Source organism: Rhinopithecus bieti, unplaced genomic scaffold, assembly GCF_001698545.2.
Source record: "Rhinopithecus bieti isolate Rb0 unplaced genomic scaffold, ASM169854v2 scaffold_29034, whole genome shotgun sequence".
Taxonomy (NCBI): domain Eukaryota; kingdom Metazoa; phylum Chordata; class Mammalia; order Primates; family Cercopithecidae; genus Rhinopithecus; species Rhinopithecus bieti.
Genome location: NW_016812875.1, coordinates 988,357 through 1,006,225, shown reverse-complemented (window position 1 = coordinate 1,006,225; position 17,869 = coordinate 988,357). Strand labels below are relative to the sequence as shown.

Sequence of the window (17,869 nt, the reverse complement as noted above, 5' to 3'; positions counted from 1 at the left end):
GGATTTGAGGTAAAGAACTTGGATTAGAAATTACCATTTCTAGAAGTGAGAGGATGAAGCAGGCCTAATTTTAGATTTTTAAAAAATCTATTCTGTTTTAGCTGGTGTACAGTGTTTTTAGATTGAAGGATAAAACAGCAGTTTCCTTTTCTAAAGAATAGAATGTTATTTGACTGATTGGATGTTGTTGTGTTTTTTTCTTATGAAGTAAAATGTTTGTATTGAAATATTTACCAAGAATTCAGAAAGTGATTTCTTCTTTTACGTACGCATCTTGCAAAGGTTTGCTTTGCCTCTCAGTGAGATTTCATTATAGCTAACTTTCCAACAAAATGTGGCAACTGCTTTTATTATGAAAGTTGGTGAGAAGTGAGGTAAACTCTACAGTGATGTCCAGTAGCATTATCTGAGGTAATGAGAATGTTCTGTCTGTGCTGTCCAATTAGTATGTTAGCTTCTGGTGTCCTGTGACCTCTCAGTACTTGAACTTAATTTTGAATTTAATTTAATATAAACTTTCTCTCAGTGTAGCCACACATTGGACAGTAGTTTTAAAAACTTAAGGTTAAGAATGGCACACATTTTTCTCCTCTAAGGCCCTGTGGAGAGTTAATACTCCTTTGTTACTGGAATCACCTAATTTAGTTTAAATTAATGTTCTCTAAATTACCTCATCCATTGTAGAAACAAAAAATCTGCCAGAATTTTAGTTGTATTAATGAGTATGTGAAAAAGCAGGAGAGAATTTGGTGGTCTTGGACTGTAAATCATTTAGAACATTTTTTCCGGGTGTTTTTGCTGTATTTTTTGGACTAGAGAGTCCAGAGGACTTTGACTTCTCAGAGGTGTTGCTTCTCTGCTTGCTCCTTCGTGTGTTGTGGAAATCCGAGGTAGTGTGGATGTTTCAGTGGGGATTCAGCAGAAGTAAAGAGGGTGTCTTAGATTTTTCATCACTGAAAAGGCAGTTGATGTAGACCTAGTCCTGACATAGTGTGTGGGACACAGAATAAGCCTGTGGCAGTTACCTTGAGGGTGAACATGTGCATCCTTATACAGTCTCCACGTGTGGAAGGCTTTAGGAGGATAATAACTAGTTGACAGGTAGGCGAGGGATCATACTTTTATTTTATTTTTAAAATTCTGATGATTTCACCTGACGCATTTGATCTACTTTGAAGAAATGGTTTGGTTTCATTGACACTGGGTGGCTTCTTTCTGTCTCCCTCTTTCCCACCTCTTTATTTTCTTGTGTCTTTCTCCCCGTCTCTTCCTTGAAAATACTGTCATGGGGTCTGCTGGCTTTGTGTGTTTTCAAGCAGGGTGATCTTTGAGCTTGACAACAATTGAAAATTGATTTGTAGTCTAGATGGGATTATAACTTACTGACAGGAAATTATTTAAATGCAATGTCCCACAGAAATTTCTTAGTGGAGCAATGTGTCACAAACTTTATTATGCCATTTTTTTGACTGTTCGGCTTTCATGGATAGTTTCAATAAATGTGATTTTTCAGCTTCTCTACAAACATTTCTGCTTATTGAGCTTGTTGCTACAGTGTTACCCTACATCTGATGAAGTTTTTTTCTCGTTTGCCAGGTTGCACAGAGCATTGAGGATCACCATCAGGAAGTGATTGGTTTCTGCAGAGAGAATGGTTTCCATGGCTTGGTTGCATATGACTCTGATTATGCACTGTGCAACATCCCCTACTATTTCAGTGCCCATGCCCTAAAACTGAGCCGGAACGGGAAAAGTCTCACCACAAGCCAATATCTGATGCATGAAGTTGCCAAGCAACTGGACCTGAATCCAAATCGTTTTCCTATTTTTGCTGCTCTCTTAGGTAGGTGGAGCGGTGTGAAAATATTTTATAAGGGAGTGACCATATGATGCGCACATTGATCTTTTAAGTATTCTGTGCTTGAATGTTTTGGATGTGTGTCTCACATTGAAGAGAGCCAAGGTGTGGGCTCTTCCTTAGCGTTCCTTGCTTTGTATTGTTTTTTGGCGTAGCTAATGTGCTACTTTTGTTCTTAAGTGTTTGTTGAGGTATTGGTATCGTTCTATCCAGGAATTGTTCAGATTAATTTTGTGAATAAACTTATTTAAGGTTTTGAAAAACTAACATTCTAAATCACAGATGTCAACACATGGTCACTAGGTAAATGAGACATTTAAACCTTTGACATAAATTATGTTTATAATAGAAGAAAATATGCTATGGGGTTAGAACGATGATGTTTTCACCTCATTTTCAGGACACTCACTACTTTAGAAGAGAAACAAAAATAAGCTATCGTACCTTATTTCCAACACGTACATTTTAAGTAAATGTGTACATGTCTTTAAAAAATGTCCTTGGAGGAATTCCTTATGCTGAATACCCAGAAAGGGTGAAATCTTGTTTTCACTATGACATATTTTAATTTTCTTTAATTAAAAATAATTCCCCCATGCCTGTAATCTGAGCACTTTGGGATACCAAGGCAGGTGGCTCACCTGAGGTCAGGAGTTTGAGACCAGCCTGGCCAACGTGGTGAAACCCTGTCTTTACTAAAAATACAAAAATTAGCCGGGCATGGTGGCGGGTGCCTGTAGTCCTAGCTACTTGGGAGGCTGAGGCACAAGAATGGCTTGAACCCGGGAGGCAGAGGTTGCGGTGAGCCGAGATTGCGCCACTGCACTCCAGTCTGGGCAACAGAGTGAGACTTTGTCTCCAAAAAAAAAAAAAAAAAAAACATTTCCCAAGAGGTAATATATTTGTCTGTCACTTTATATTTGCATTGTGTGTTTTCTTTCTTTGCTCTTTTGTCAGCTACCTTTTCTTATGCTTTCATTGTGCTTGTCTCACCCTACTTTAATATTCAGCTCTAGTTTGCTTAGAGTTGATAAGAATCGTGTCCAACTGTAAGTAAACATGTTTTGGAGGGAGGCACTCCTGTGGTTAGAATCCATGAATCGGATGGGATTTGGGGCTGTTTCGGACACACAAGTCCAGTTTGGGAAGCTGCGTGGTCTCCAGTGCTTAGTTACTGTGCTGCCTTGCAGTATATATTCCGTAGAGGCTAGCCGTCCAATCCAGTCCTGTTCAAGAGGGGATTATATTGTGGATTAGTTTTAGAAATGCCTAGTTATCAGAAAGATTTTTATAAACACTCCAAAACAGTTTTACACAACTAGAAATTGTAGTGAAGGAGTCACAATTTATTTTTATTTTTTTGGAGGGACTGGTTCTTTATTTCAAAGACACTTGTCAATCCAATATTCAGTATCAAAACAGTTGCGCTATTGATTTCTCTTTCTCCCAGTTGGTCTCAAATGAGAGTACATTTTAAGCCAATAAGCCGTAGGATATATACCTAACAGACCTCCTAGAAACTTTATCAGAAAATGGGGACTGGGTAGGAAAGAAACTTCAAAAGATCAGCAAACTGCCAGCCCATGGGCTGCAGAGGCTGTGCTGTTCAACTTTTCATCTTTAAGATATCTTTGGACAATTTTTTTGTTTGTTTGTTTTAATGGAATCTCACTTTATTGCCCAGGCTGGAGTACAATAGTGTGATCTTGGCTCACTGCAACCTCCGCCTCCATGGTTCAAGCAGTTCTCATGCCTCAGGCTCCTGAAAGCTGGGATTACAGGCGCCTGCCACTACACCTGGTTAATTTTTGTATTTTTAGTAGAGACAGGGTTTCACCATGTTGACCGGGCTGGTCTTGAACTCCTGAGCTCAAGCAATCCACCCACCTCTGTCTTTGCTGGGATTACAGGTGTGAGCCACCGCACCCAGCATTTTTTTTTTTGAGACAGGTTTTCACTCTGTTGCCTATAGTGGAGTGCAGTGGTGCAATCTCAGCTCACTGCAACCTCCGCCTCCCAGGCTCAAGCGATCCTTCCATCTCAACTTCCCAAGTAGTTGCCACCACGTCCGGCTAGTTTTTTGGGTGTGTGTTTTTGGTCAAGACAGGGTTTCACCATGTTGGCCAGGCTAGTCTCCAACTCCTGAGCTCACGGCGATCCACCTGCCTGAGCCTCCCAAAGTGCTGGGATTACAGGCATGAGCCACCGCGCCTGGCCACACAATTTTTTATATATTATCTTGTGAAAGCATTTCATGTTTTACTATTATCAGTCAGTCAACAAAATTGTGATTTCACAAGTTGTGTTTGTTTGAATCTAATCGCAAATACAGTGCTTAGTAAGGGAACTCTTGTGCCTTTGGGGATTTGGGGATTAAAACTAATCTTTTAAATATATTTTCAAATATTAAAATATAAAAGGACATTTCCTCTGATGTTAAAAGTGAGTATGGCAGTGTCACATTATATGGAAAGTTCCATATTTGCTTAAATGCTATGCAAAATAGCTTGGCATATTAATTGACTTTGAATGTGAAAATCACATGCTCTTAGAATATGGATGCCTCAGCTCATTTGATAAATGGAAGAATACTGTTTATCTTGTTGAAGAAACATTGAATATGGTATTTGGAAAATGATGCCAACTGATACTTTTCTAGCTTGTTAGTTTGTGAAGTTTTGAAATAAGTGAAAAACAAAATCAATTGCAATATGTTGTCAATTTAATTTAGGGCTTGGAATCTCTTCAAAAAGTTTAGTGAAGGTATAGGTAAGCTCCTGAGTTTTTGTTGTCGTCGTTGTTTTTTGAGATGGAGTCTCTCTCTGTTGCTCAGGCTGGAGTGCAGTGGTGTGATCTTGGCTCACTGCAACCTCTGCCTCCCAGGTTAAAGTGATTCTCATGCCTCAGCCTCCCGAGTAGCTGGGATTACAGGTGTGTGCCACCACGCCTGGCTAATTCTCACCATGTTGGCCAGGCGGGAAAAGTTTCACTGTGCTCAATGAGAAAGCTTATTTTTCTTTTCCCTTCTGTAATGGAAAGTATAGCTATATAAAGTATTTTGTTTTAGGAATGTTGGAATATTCATTTCAGTATTTCACCCAAGTTTTCACAGGGACTGTTACTAATGCTCGAGTTGCCTTTAATATTACTTCAAATTGAAGCTTCCAAAATTTCAGACACGTCATTCTTCTTTTTTTTTTTTTGAGGCGGAGTCTCGCTCTGTCGCCCGGGCTGGAGTGCAGTGGTGCGATCTCGGCTCGCTGCCAGCTCTGCCTCCCGGGTTCACGCCATTCTCCCGCCTCAGCCTCCCGAGTAGCTGGGACTACAGGCGCCCGCCACCTCGCCCAGCTAATTTTTTGTATTTTTTAGTAGAGACGCGGTTTCACCATGTTCGCCAGGATGGTCTCGATCTCCTGACCTCGCGATCCGCCCGTGTTGGCCTCCCAAAGTGCTGGGATTACAGGCGTGAGCCACTGCGCCTGGCCAGACACTTCATTCTTCACCGTGAAATTCTGTGCAATCCCTTAACAGAGGAAAACAATATCAAGCACAGCAAACCTGGGCAGTTATGGTTCAGATTTGCTCATTTGGACATTACGGGAGTTCAGTACCTCTGGATTGTGTGTTTGTGTGTTTGGAATACAGGTGGAGTGTCCCTTACCTGAAATGCTTAGGACCAGAAGTATTTTGAAGTATTTGCATATGCCTAATGAAGTATCTTAGAGATGGGACCCAAGTCTAAGCATGAAAGTCATTTATGTTTCATATATACCTTATACACATAGCCTAAAGGTAATTTTATAAAACATTTTAAATAATTTTGTGCAGGAAACAAAGTTTTGACTGCCTTTTGACTGCGTCCCATCTTATGAGCAGAGGTGTGGAATTTTCCACTTGTGGCATCATGTTGATGTTGAAAAAGTTTCAGATTTTGCATCATTTTGGATTTTTGGACTACAGATGCTCAACCTATATTATAATGTAGCAATATTCCGAATGGTCTTACTTTGTTTTGCCTTCTGTTAGTAGCAAATTAATGAATCTGCTCTCATAATGTGGAGGTGATTAAGTCATGTTATAAAAATCACGGTTACGTGGGAAATTACTGCTTGGAGATTTCAGTGAGATAGCTAACCTACTAAAGATCAGGTATACCAGGCATACGAACATGATTGTGAAAGTAGAGTGTTCCCCCCAAATACAGTTTCTCCATTGAATACAGTTTTGTTTGTAGACTGTGACAGCACTGGTGATAGGATGAGCAGCTTAATGGCCTCATGCGTATTATTATAGGATGGGCCTTTTCACGTATGTTTGTGGGTGGTGATGGAAATTATGGGAGAAGGGTGTTGATTCATGTTACAATCAGCAGTCATTGTCATTTAATCTTGCTAAGAAAGATTTTATAATTGTGCAGGTTTCACATTTGGTGTTTTTATGTAATTTTGAACCATAGCTATTTCATGAACAGATGAAAGCTCGAACCACAGCCATTTCATGAACAAATGAAAACTTGAATCTAACTGGTGTTTGATAGCCTGACATTGTCAGACTGACCTTTTGCACACTGGTGTTTATTTTTAATACTGTGCTGTGAGGTGGCTTCAGTTTTATGCAGTTCTTAGGTTGAATGCTGCTGGGACTCCACTAGAAATTCCCGTCATTCTTGAGGCAGCTGCAAGGATTCTGCCTGCTGTATGTTGCTTTATGTTAAGAGATGAAGAGTTGTTCTCAGTTTCTGTTTGAAAGTTTTCTACTATAGATGCAGTGCTTTTAAATGTTTCCCTGTGTTACTTAAGATGATTGCTTTTATGTTATCCATGTTTATATTCCAGGAAATCACATTCTGCCTGATGAAGATCTGGCTTCCTTTCATTGGAGTTTACTTGGTCCAGAACATCCACTAGCCTCACTAAAGGTACAAATTTCACTGTATTTTTCTAGCATTTGTAATAATCAACTGTGAGTTTGCTATTACGGGGTTGTTTTTTTTTTTTTAATTTTTTTTTTTTGAGATGGAGTCGTGCTTTGTTGCCCAGGCTGGAGTGCAGTGGCGCGATCTCGGCTCACTGCAAGCTCCGCCTCCTGGGTTCACGCCATTCTCCTGTCTCAGCCTCCCGAGTAGCTGGGACTACAGGCACCCACCACCACGCCTGACTAATATTTTGTGTTTTTAGTAGTTTCACTACTAAAAATTTTCACCGTGTTCGCCAGGATGGTCTCGATCTCCTGACCTCGTGATCCGCCTGCGTCAGCCTGCCAAAGTGCTGGGATTACTGGCGTGAGCCACTGTGCCCGGCCTGCTGTTACTTTAATAACATGTTAGGCCCTTTATTGGTGGTGCTACAAAGTTAGCAATATCATGTTTTCCCATGATTTCAGGATATGCACTGCCTTAAAAAGCAAGCAACAATGCTACCATCCTTTGTTCTCAACACCTATATGTTAGGTAAATGTATAAATGTCCTTGAAAATTTCCCTTAAGGAGTTCTTTGTGCCTTGTACCTAGATAGAAGGAAATCTTTGAGCTGATGTTTTATATATTAATTTTCTTACTTAAAAATTTTAATTTTTTCTCTAGGTAGTATAGTTACTTGTCACTTAGAGTAACATCTTTTGCATAGTTGACAAATTTTGTAACTAATTTTCTACAATTATAAAATAATCTAAAGCTTTTGGATGATGGGGGAGACTCAAATTCATTAGATAAATGATCCATTTGTACTGTTTTATTAAAACTTAATATAATTTTTCTCTCTTTTGATTCCCTTCGTGTTTGTGATAGTCACAAACATCAGAGAGGGAGGCACTTAACTGATTTTCTACAGTGGAAGGTGTCTGTGTTTGATGTGAGCATAGGAGTAATGAGTGAGATTGGCACGAGGCACTGGAAAACTTCAGCTTGGAATTGTTAGTGACTCTTGTGATTGCAATGATCATTTGTCAGGTTCAAATGCCTTTCTTGACTTGGGCAAATGGGAAGATGGGGACCTAGACTTTGTATCTGCTTCCCGCCCTGGGACTGCTTCCTTATAGTAAAGGGTGGCGGTTAAATTGGGTGTTTTCTGAAGGGCTGTAACATTCTGAATGTTGTCGTAATTACCCTCCCTCCATAAACAATTTTAATTGGTGGCTAGTTTCAAATGGGAGTTTTTCTTCTACATTTTAATTTACCTTTAACTTCGGTCATACCCAAAAGCTTAAGTAGAATTCCTTTCCTCCTTTCATTTTGTTCCTTGGTATTTCAAACTCTTTTTCTTTTTCATCTCTAGCATGCTATAAAATGTTCTCCTTTTCACCCTAACAGGGGTTGATATGGACTGTTTTCAACTTCTTGTTCAAAAATTAGTTTTTCTCCTCTTGTTAGAAATTACATTTCTGGCCACAGAATCCCTCCTGTATGTTTTCATGAATGAAGTGATGTGATCTTTCATCTGGACCCTAAGCTCCCGGTTATGCCATGACTGAAATGCGGATTGGGGAAATGCAGCGTGTCATCAGCTGGACTTCAGAGCACTGCACCTGTGCTCAGTAGATCTGTTAAGCATTATGCTTTTATAAGCGAGACACAAATGAAGGCTTGTTTCCTACAAGATTTATTTTGTTTTGAAGAGCAGGGGTGAGATACTCCCAAGGTCTCTGGCTATATGTGTATGTCTAAGTTAAACTAGCCCTGCTTCATATGTCACAGGGTTAGAAGTGAAGAGCTGTTTGAAGAATTATTGGAAAACCAGCTCAATTTATTGCCAGGTGAATAACATCATTACATGTGTGTTTTTCCTAAATTTTGTTAAGAAAATCTTTAAGTATTGAAATGTGGAAAGAATAGAGAATGTGTATCCATATATCCACCATCTTGGTCTGACAATTATAAACATTTTGCCATAAAGTATATGTCTGTGTTTTGTTTAACAAAAACTCTTTGGAAGTAAGTTGCAGATGTAACACTTCACCCATGGAAATGTCAGCTTGCTCCACCACTTCAGCTTGCTCCATCACTTCCTAAAAATAAGGACATTTTGTTACTTTATGATGTTAGTCTTATGACATCAACTAAATTAATAATAATTCTCCAATATCTTTTTTTTTTTTTTTTTGAGACAAGGTCTTGCTCTGTCACCTGTGCTGGAGTGCAGTGTCTAATATCATTTAATATTAAGTTCACATTCAGATTTTTTCAGAGTCATTTATAGGTTTTTTTTTTTACTCAGGATCCAGTCAAGCTTTATGGATGCATTTTGATATTAACTGAGCACTTTTATGGCATATTGGAGAAGAAATCCTAAATTATTTTTCAGATGACTTGATAAGTTGTAGGATTTTAAAGTCAAACCTGAAATGCAAGCGCACCTGGTTTTGAGATAAGTTCAGAAACTGCATTTGTTAGCCACTTAAAATTTTTTTTTTGAGACAGAGTCTTGCTCTGTCACCCAGGCTGGAGTGCAGTTGCAGGATCTCGGCTCACTGCAAGCTCTGCCTCCTGGGTTTNAATTTTTGTATTTTAATAGAGGGGTTTTCACCATGTTGGCCGTATTGGTCTCAACCTGCTGGCCTCAGGTGATCCACCCACCTCGGCCTCCCAAAGTGCTGGGATTACAGGCACCTGCTGCCATGCCGGCTAATTTTTGTATTTTAATAGAGGGGTTTTCACCATGTTGGCCGTATTGGTCTCAACCTGCTGGCCTCAGGTGATCCACCCACCTCGGCCTCCCAAAGTGCTGGGATTACAGGCACCTGCTGCCATGCCGGCTAATTTTTGTATTTTAATAGAGGGGTTTTCACCATGTTGGCCGTATTGGTCTCAACCTGCTGGCCTCAGGTGATCCACCCACCTCGGCCTCCCAAAGTGCTGGGATTACAGGCACCTGCTGCCATGCCGGCTAATTTTTGTATTTTAATAGAGGGGTTTTCACCATGTTGGCCGTATTGGTCTCAACCTGCTGGCCTCAGGTGATCCACCCACCTCGGCCTCCCAAAGTGCTGGGATTACAGGCACCTGCTGCCATGCCGGCTAATTTTTGTATTTTAATAGAGGGGTTTTCACCATGTTGGCCGTATTGGTCTCAACCTGCTGGCCTCAGGTGATCCACCCACCTCGGCCTCCCAAAGTGCTGGGATTACAGGCACCTGCTGCCATGCCGGCTAATTTTTGTATTTTAATAGAGGGGTTTTCACCATGTTGGCCGTATTGGTCTCAACCTGCTGGCCTCAGGTGATCCACCCACCTCGGCCTCCCAAAGTGCTGGGATTACAGGCACCTGCTGCCATGCCGGCTAATTTTTGTATTTTAATAGAGGGGTTTTCACCATGTTGGCCGTATTGGTCTCAACCTGCTGGCCTCAGGTGATCCACCCACCTCGGCCTCCCAAAGTGCTGGGATTACAGGCACCTGCTGCCATGCCGGCTAATTTTTGTATTTTAATAGAGGGGTTTTCACCATGTTGGCCGTATTGGTCTCAACCTGCTGGCCTCAGGTGATCCACCCACCTCGGCCTCCCAAAGTGCTGGGATTACAGGCACCTGCTGCCATGCCGGCTAATTTTTGTATTTTAATAGAGGGGTTTTCACCATGTTGGCCGTATTGGTCTCAACCTGCTGGCCTCAGGTGATCCACCCACCTCGGCCTCCCAAAGTGCTGGGATTACAGGCACCTGCTGCCATGCCGGCTAATTTTTGTATTTTAATAGAGGGGTTTTCACCATGTTGGCCGTATTGGTCTCAACCTGCTGGCCTCAGGTGATCCACCCACCTCGGCCTCCCAAAGTGCTGGGATTACAGGCACCTGCTGCCATGCCGGCTAATTTTTGTATTTTAATAGAGGGGTTTTCACCATGTTGGCCGTATTGGTCTCAACCTGCTGGCCTCAGGTGATCCACCCACCTCGGCCTCCCAAAGTGCTGGGATTACAGGCACCTGCTGCCATGCCGGCTAATTTTTGTATTTTAATAGAGGGGTTTTCACCATGTTGGCCGTATTGGTCTCAACCTGCTGGCCTCAGGTGATCCACCCACCTCGGCCTCCCAAAGTGCTGGGATTACAGGCACCTGCTGCCATGCCGGCTAATTTTTGTATTTTAATAGAGGGGTTTTCACCATGTTGGCCGTATTGGTCTCAACCTGCTGGCCTCAGGTGATCCACCCACCTCGGCCTCCCAAAGTGCTGGGATTACAGGCACCTGCTGCCATGCCGGCTAATTTTTGTATTTTAATAGAGGGGTTTTCACCATGTTGGCCGTATTGGTCTCAACCTGCTGGCCTCAGGTGATCCACCCACCTCGGCCTCCCAAAGTGCTGGGATTACAGGCACCTGCTGCCATGCCGGCTAATTTTTGTATTTTAATAGAGGGGTTTTCACCATGTTGGCCGTATTGGTCTCAACCTGCTGGCCTCAGGTGATCCACCCACCTCGGCCTCCCAAAGTGCTGGGATTACAGGCACCTGCTGCCATGCCGGCTAATTTTTGTATTTTAATAGAGGGGTTTTCACCATGTTGGCCGTATTGGTCTCAACCTGCTGGCCTCAGGTGATCCACCCACCTCGGCCTCCCAAAGTGCTGGGATTACAGGCACCTGCTGCCATGCCGGCTAATTTTTGTATTTTAATAGAGGGGTTTTCACCATGTTGGCCGTATTGGTCTCAACCTGCTGGCCTCAGGTGATCCACCCACCTCGGCCTCCCAAAGTGCTGGGATTACAGGCACCTGCTGCCATGCCGGCTAATTTTTGTATTTTAATAGAGGGGTTTTCACCATGTTGGCCGTATTGGTCTCAACCTGCTGGCCTCAGGTGATCCACCCACCTCGGCCTCCCAAAGTGCTGGGATTACAGGCACCTGCTGCCATGCCGGCTAATTTTTGTATTTTAATAGAGGGGTTTTCACCATGTTGGCCGTATTGGTCTCAACCTGCTGGCCTCAGGTGATCCACCCACCTCGGCCTCCCAAAGTGCTGGGATTACAGGCACCTGCTGCCATGCCGGCTAATTTTTGTATTTTAATAGAGGGGTTTTCACCATGTTGGCCGTATTGGTCTCAACCTGCTGGCCTCAGGTGATCCACCCACCTCGGCCTCCCAAAGTGCTGGGATTACAGGCACCTGCTGCCATGCCGGCTAATTTTTGTATTTTAATAGAGGGGTTTTCACCATGTTGGCCGTATTGGTCTCAACCTGCTGGCCTCAGGTGATCCACCCACCTCGGCCTCCCAAAGTGCTGGGATTACAGGCACCTGCTGCCATGCCGGCTAATTTTTGTATTTTAATAGAGGGGTTTTCACCATGTTGGCCGTATTGGTCTCAACCTGCTGGCCTCAGGTGATCCACCCACCTCGGCCTCCCAAAGTGCTGGGATTACAGGCACCTGCTGCCATGCCGGCTAATTTTTGTATTTTAATAGAGGGGTTTTCACCATGTTGGCCGTATTGGTCTCAACCTGCTGGCCTCAGGTGATCCACCCACCTCGGCCTCCCAAAGTGCTGGGATTACAGGCACCTGCTGCCATGCCGGCTAATTTTTGTATTTTAATAGAGGGGTTTTCACCATGTTGGCCGTATTGGTCTCAACCTGCTGGCCTCAGGTGATCCACCCACCTCGGCCTCCCAAAGTGCTGGGATTACAGGCACCTGCTGCCATGCCGGCTAATTTTTGTATTTTAATAGAGGGGTTTTCACCATGTTGGCCGTATTGGTCTCAACCTGCTGACCTCAGGTGATCCACCCACCTCGGCCTCCCAAAGTGCTGGGATTACAGGCACCTGCTGCCATGCCGGCTAATTTTTGTATTTTAATAGAGGGGTTTTCACCATGTTGGCCGTATTGGTCTCAACCTGCTGACCTCAGGTGATCCACCCACCTCGGCCTCCCAAAGTGCTGGGATTACAGGCACCTGCTGCCATGCCGGCTAATTTTTGTATTTTAATAGAGGGGTTTTCACCATGTTGGCCGTATTGGTCTCAACCTGCTGGCCTCAGGTGATCCACCCACCTCGGCCTCCCAAAGTGCTGGGATTACAGGCACCTGCTGCCATGCCGGCTAATTTTTGTATTTTAATAGAGGGGTTTTCACCATGTTGGCCGTATTGGTCTCAACCTGCTGGCCTCAGGTGATCCACCCACCTCGGCCTCCCAAAGTGCTGGGATTACAGGCACCTGCTGCCATGCCGGCTAATTTTTGTATTTTAATAGAGGGGTTTTCACCATGTTGGCCGTATTGGTCTCAACCTGCTGGCCTCAGGTGATCCACCCACCTCGGCCTCCCAAAGTGCTGGGATTACAGGCACCTGCTGCCATGCCGGCTAATTTTTGTATTTTAATAGAGGGGTTTTCACCATGTTGGCCGTATTGGTCTCAACCTGCTGGCCTCAGGTGATCCACCCACCTCGGCCTCCCAAAGTGCTGGGATTACAGGCACCTGCTGCCATGCCGGCTAATTTTTGTATTTTAATAGAGGGGTTTTCACCATGTTGGCCGTATTGGTCTCAACCTGCTGGCCTCAGGTGATCCACCCACCTCGGCCTCCCAAAGTGCTGGGATTACAGGCACCTGCTGCCATGCCGGCTAATTTTTGTATTTTAATAGAGGGGTTTTCACCATGTTGGCCGTATTGGTCTCAACCTGCTGGCCTCAGGTGATCCACCCACCTCGGCCTCCCAAAGTGCTGGGATTACAGGTGTGAGCCACCGCGCCTGGCCACTTTAATGTTTTGACCTTCATTCACATTTTTGTATGCAGCACCGTTTCAGTAATTTTAATGTACATAGGGGAAATTGGATGTGGTTTTCTCCCCATGAGCATGACTGATGGATGTGCTGCAGAATTGCATGTATCCCACCTGCTATTTAGTCTCTTTCTTTTTTCCCAGTTATAAAACCAATTGCATCTTTTGAAAATTTGGATAGTTGTTACATATCTCCATAATATTCTGAGTTTTATTTTCTGAAATATTCTTTGTGTTTTTGTATTGTGTTGAAATGATGACAGGTTTAAGATTATGGTATTGCATTTTCAAAGGTGCTTTGAATTGATTAGATAGTAACTTCATAGAACACCAACCCTCTGTGAACAATAATAAATTTGGCTTTGGCGAAATAGTACAAATATAATATGATAAAAGGGATGGACCAAGAAAGATTAAGCTTGAGGATGCAAAATCACGTGTCCTTAACAGCTGTTTTCCAGTATACTGTGTTAGAAAGGGAACCAATAAAATCATGAGAAAATTTCTCTTTTACCATCTGATGAAAATCACAAAATACCATGGATAGGAAGTCATTGGTAGTGGATAATTTATGTGATTCCAAATCTTCAGTATGTTGGTAGCACTATGAATTTTTATTTGTTTTGTTTATAAGTAGCATTCTTAGACTCATCTTTTAAACATGTGTCTTTACAAATTTCACTACATGCATTCATTCATTCACTGTGAATTTTTAACTCTCCACCTGTCGTTGAACCAGCTACATCGGTTAGACATTGTGAAGTCCTCCCTGACTGTCCACAGCCCTGGGGTGTGCTGAAAGAATAGCATGTCTGCCTTGGGGCTCTGGGGGCCAGAAGCACAGGGAAGAACAACTGTTAAATCGCTGGGTGGTATCTGCAAAGAGGAAAGCTGGGACGGGAGCCACATTCTGTTTTGTCCTGCTTTATTAGTTAGTAGTAGATCGTGCTTATTACTAGGTTATGACTGCCATGTTAGACATACTTAGAGCCTAAAATTGGTAGAAGGCAGTAGGAAATAGGACGTAAGGTGACTTTTTCATACGTCAGTGGTAACTGTAAGAGTTGCTACTAAGGTGGGTGTCGAATTTCTTAGGTTTAGTTGCAAAGAATATTTCATTTATGTTCAGGACAGTTGGGCCATTTCATGTAACATGTAAAATTGTAGGGTGGTGTTAGGGGTCAGGTAATTTCTAAGATGTGGTCAGTTCTATAATGAGAGTAAGAAAACAAGAGTTATGTGTTACTCCCTATTCCTCGGGAGACCTGGCTCTTGAGATTCCTCACTGTAGTCCTGGAGATGCCTAGAGGCTGGGCTGGAGTGTGACCTCTGTCTCTACCCAGGCCCAGGTCCTGCAGAGCAGGGAGCCTGGCAGCAGATGATACAGAGCGGGCTGGGCCACGATGGGTAAAACCCCAGGGCTGCACAGGCACCCAAGCCTGAGGCTGCGTTTACCTTAATTTGCTGTAACTAAGTTACTCTGTTTGATTGGAAATGTAAGAGAATCTTTTATGTACCAGGAAGAGTTGAGATACACTCCTGAAATGTACACTCACTCCCAAACAATGGGGAAGGCATTACAGGAGTGCATCTCATTTCCTTGCTCATTTAAACTTTTTCCAATGGCAGTATTTCTTCAAAGGGTCATATCTTTAATAAGGAAAATACATTGAATATCCTTTCAATGTATTTTTGGACTCAGTGTTATAATTAGGAAGATTCGTGATTGTATTTACAGTAATGAAAAGTGGGTTGGATGCATATTGGTCTTTTGAAGAGGCTCCCACTGCTTGTGTTACTCTGGGCTTCTGTGCTCCTTTGATGGTTTTGGTGTGGCTGGCAGTGTTGCATGAGAGAAATGGAAGGCGTCAGGCAGCCTGGTACCCAGGGAGCTGAGCCCACAGAGCATGGGCTCCAGTCCCAAGCCCAGCCTCTGTGTCCCTTCAGGTGGTGCCGCCGTGCCTACCTCCTCCTGTGCCCTGGGAGTGGTCGGCCATTCAGTCTGCCTGGTCATAAGGTTTAGTGAGCCTGTGGGTGCCCTGCATAGCTGGTGTGGCCCGTGCTCATCAGAGGGGGCCTGTGGCTATGGCAATCCATCCTGGGCAGGGCCCCCTGGCTGTTAAGTGAGCAGTTTTCAAAATGTGCTTTTGGGGTTTTAAAATTGTATGATTTTGTGTCCTAACTGGGTACGGGAATTGTTTATCTTGGGTGGGCATTTTGTTGTTTTAATTTTTTAGTATGTTTTATAGATGTTTGCTGGCTTTATTTTTTTAAAAACATAATTTCTTGTTGCCTCTGGTTTTCTTGAATCTTGGGTTTTTAGAACACTTTATAGAAGGCTTTTTGTCACTTGGGTGTTCTACATTCTATTGACCTCATATTTGGATATAATAACATTTAAGTTGGACCTGTTTAGTGCCAGGTCATTGTATTCATTTTGATGGTTTTGTGTTCCTGAACTTCATATTCAATTTCATATATTTTGAGTTTCCATCCCTGCCAGTTGTTTGTGATTGCAAAGTATTCCCAACCACTGAGCCCTTTGAGCTCCTTCTGCCTCCTTGTCTGGGACACCCCAGCTTGCAGATTTTATGTGGGCTGACCCTTTCCTGAGACTTCACTACCAGCAGTTCTACTTTCTAGTTAGGTTTAGTCCGTTTTACTCTGTCTACACGGCAGTTCCCAGTCTTTTTGAAAGACCCTATCTCTGCGTGGTGAGCCTCCCCTAGAAGTACTTGTCCTCCTCCAGCCCTTTCTGACCCCATCATCTGGTTGTCCTAGGGCCTGGCTGGGCCCTGAGCCAGGCTGCACTGTCATCCATGGAACGCCGTCTTCTCTGTATGATCCTCTCTTGGAGCTTCCCCTAAAGTACGCTTGCTTTCTTCTGCATCATCTTAGGAGCTCCCTCTCATTCCTAGCCCTGGCATTTCTTCCTTTTGATTTAAATGTCTTTGTGTATTTATCATCTTACCACTCTGATTCACTTATTTTTGGTAATCTTTTGCCAGCTTTATCTTTCCCTAAGGCACCCGTATACCGGGGACAATCTATCAGGCCATATCAAGAAAACTTTTAGATTCACCTCCATTTTTTTCTTTTTGGAGACAGAGTTTTGCTCCCTTGCCCAGGTTGGAGTGCAATGGCGCAATCTCGGCTCACTGCAGCCTCTGCCTCCTGGGTTCAAGCAGTTCTCCTGCCTCAGCCTCCCGAGTAGCTGGGACTACAGGTACACGCTGCTGCCACGCACGGCTAATTTTTTGTATTTTAGTAGAGACGGGGTTTCACCTTGTTGCCCACGCTGGTCTCAAACCCCTGAGCTCAGGTAATCCGCCTGCCTTAGCCTCCCAAAGTACTAAGATTACAGGCGTGAGCCACCGTGCCCGGTCATTCACCTTAAATTTTACCCAGGGGTATCTTTAACTGTATTTTTTATGTCTTATTGTCCTCAACCAGAAGTCATTGAGTGGTACTTTTAAAACATGTCCTTTAGGGCCAGCAGTTGGGTCTGGCTCTGAGAGAGTAGTGAGGACGGTAGCATCAGGATCTCCAGGAGCAACGATGGTAGGGCTGTCAGTTTGGTCTTCTCATCACAGGAACCATGTCACCTTCAGGGTTGGAACGCACAGCAGACCCCACAGTGAACCAGTCTAGTAGTAGATCAGGGCCCTTCGAGACAGACAGGAACTGAACAGTCCTTTTTCTTGGGTTTCCCGGATGGACACCTGGGTGGCTGTTGCAGCTGCTGCTCAGCCTGTGGTCCTTGTGACGGCTGTGCCTGGTGCCTGTGTCCGGACTAGGGCTAGAGGTGCTGGTAGGTGTCATGCAGTGCCTGGAGCCAGCTTCCATCTGAGAAGCGCTGTAGCATTTCAGGCACTTTGAGGCTTCATTGTGTGTGACGTGTACCATGTAACCTTGCTGGAGCTAGGTTGGTGATCAGATGACTTGATCTTTCTGAAATCTTCTTTTTTTTAAATTAAGTTGGGTATCAACTGTAAATAAATAGAAAGATGGACTTTGTTTATTTCTGACTTTCACCTATATTGTCATAGCGGGAGTGGTTCTGATTCTATGAACCCTCCAAAGAAGGAATTTCTCCTTACATGTTAGTGTTAATTGAAGTTCACTTCATATATTTTTTTCTTAATAAGTCATTATATAATAGTTTAGTAAGAGCTAAGAAAAACTTCCTAAAATCTATATACTTATTTAGCTTTAGAAAATATAATGTTAGGGGCCTGGAAGGTAAGTAGATTAAAATATTCTTCTGTTTCTTTTTTTTTTTTTCTTTCTAAACATAATCCAA

At 43.3% G+C, this 17,869-nt stretch overlaps 1 protein-coding gene across 3 annotated transcripts in view; it reads left to right on the top strand.

The window, feature by feature from the left end:
• FAM120A (family with sequence similarity 120 member A) overlaps nt 1-17,869 on the top strand; it is a 120,153-nt gene that overhangs the window by 18,395 nt on the left and 83,889 nt on the right. For all 3 annotated transcript variants that reach the window (XM_017847073.1, XM_017847074.1, XM_017847072.1), the window contains exons 2-3: nt 1,597-1,843; nt 6,694-6,776. In XM_017847073.1, the coding sequence (XP_017702562.1) occupies nt 1,597-1,843; nt 6,694-6,776 (330 nt within the window). The remainder of the gene's footprint in view (nt 1-1,596; nt 1,844-6,693; nt 6,777-17,869) is intronic.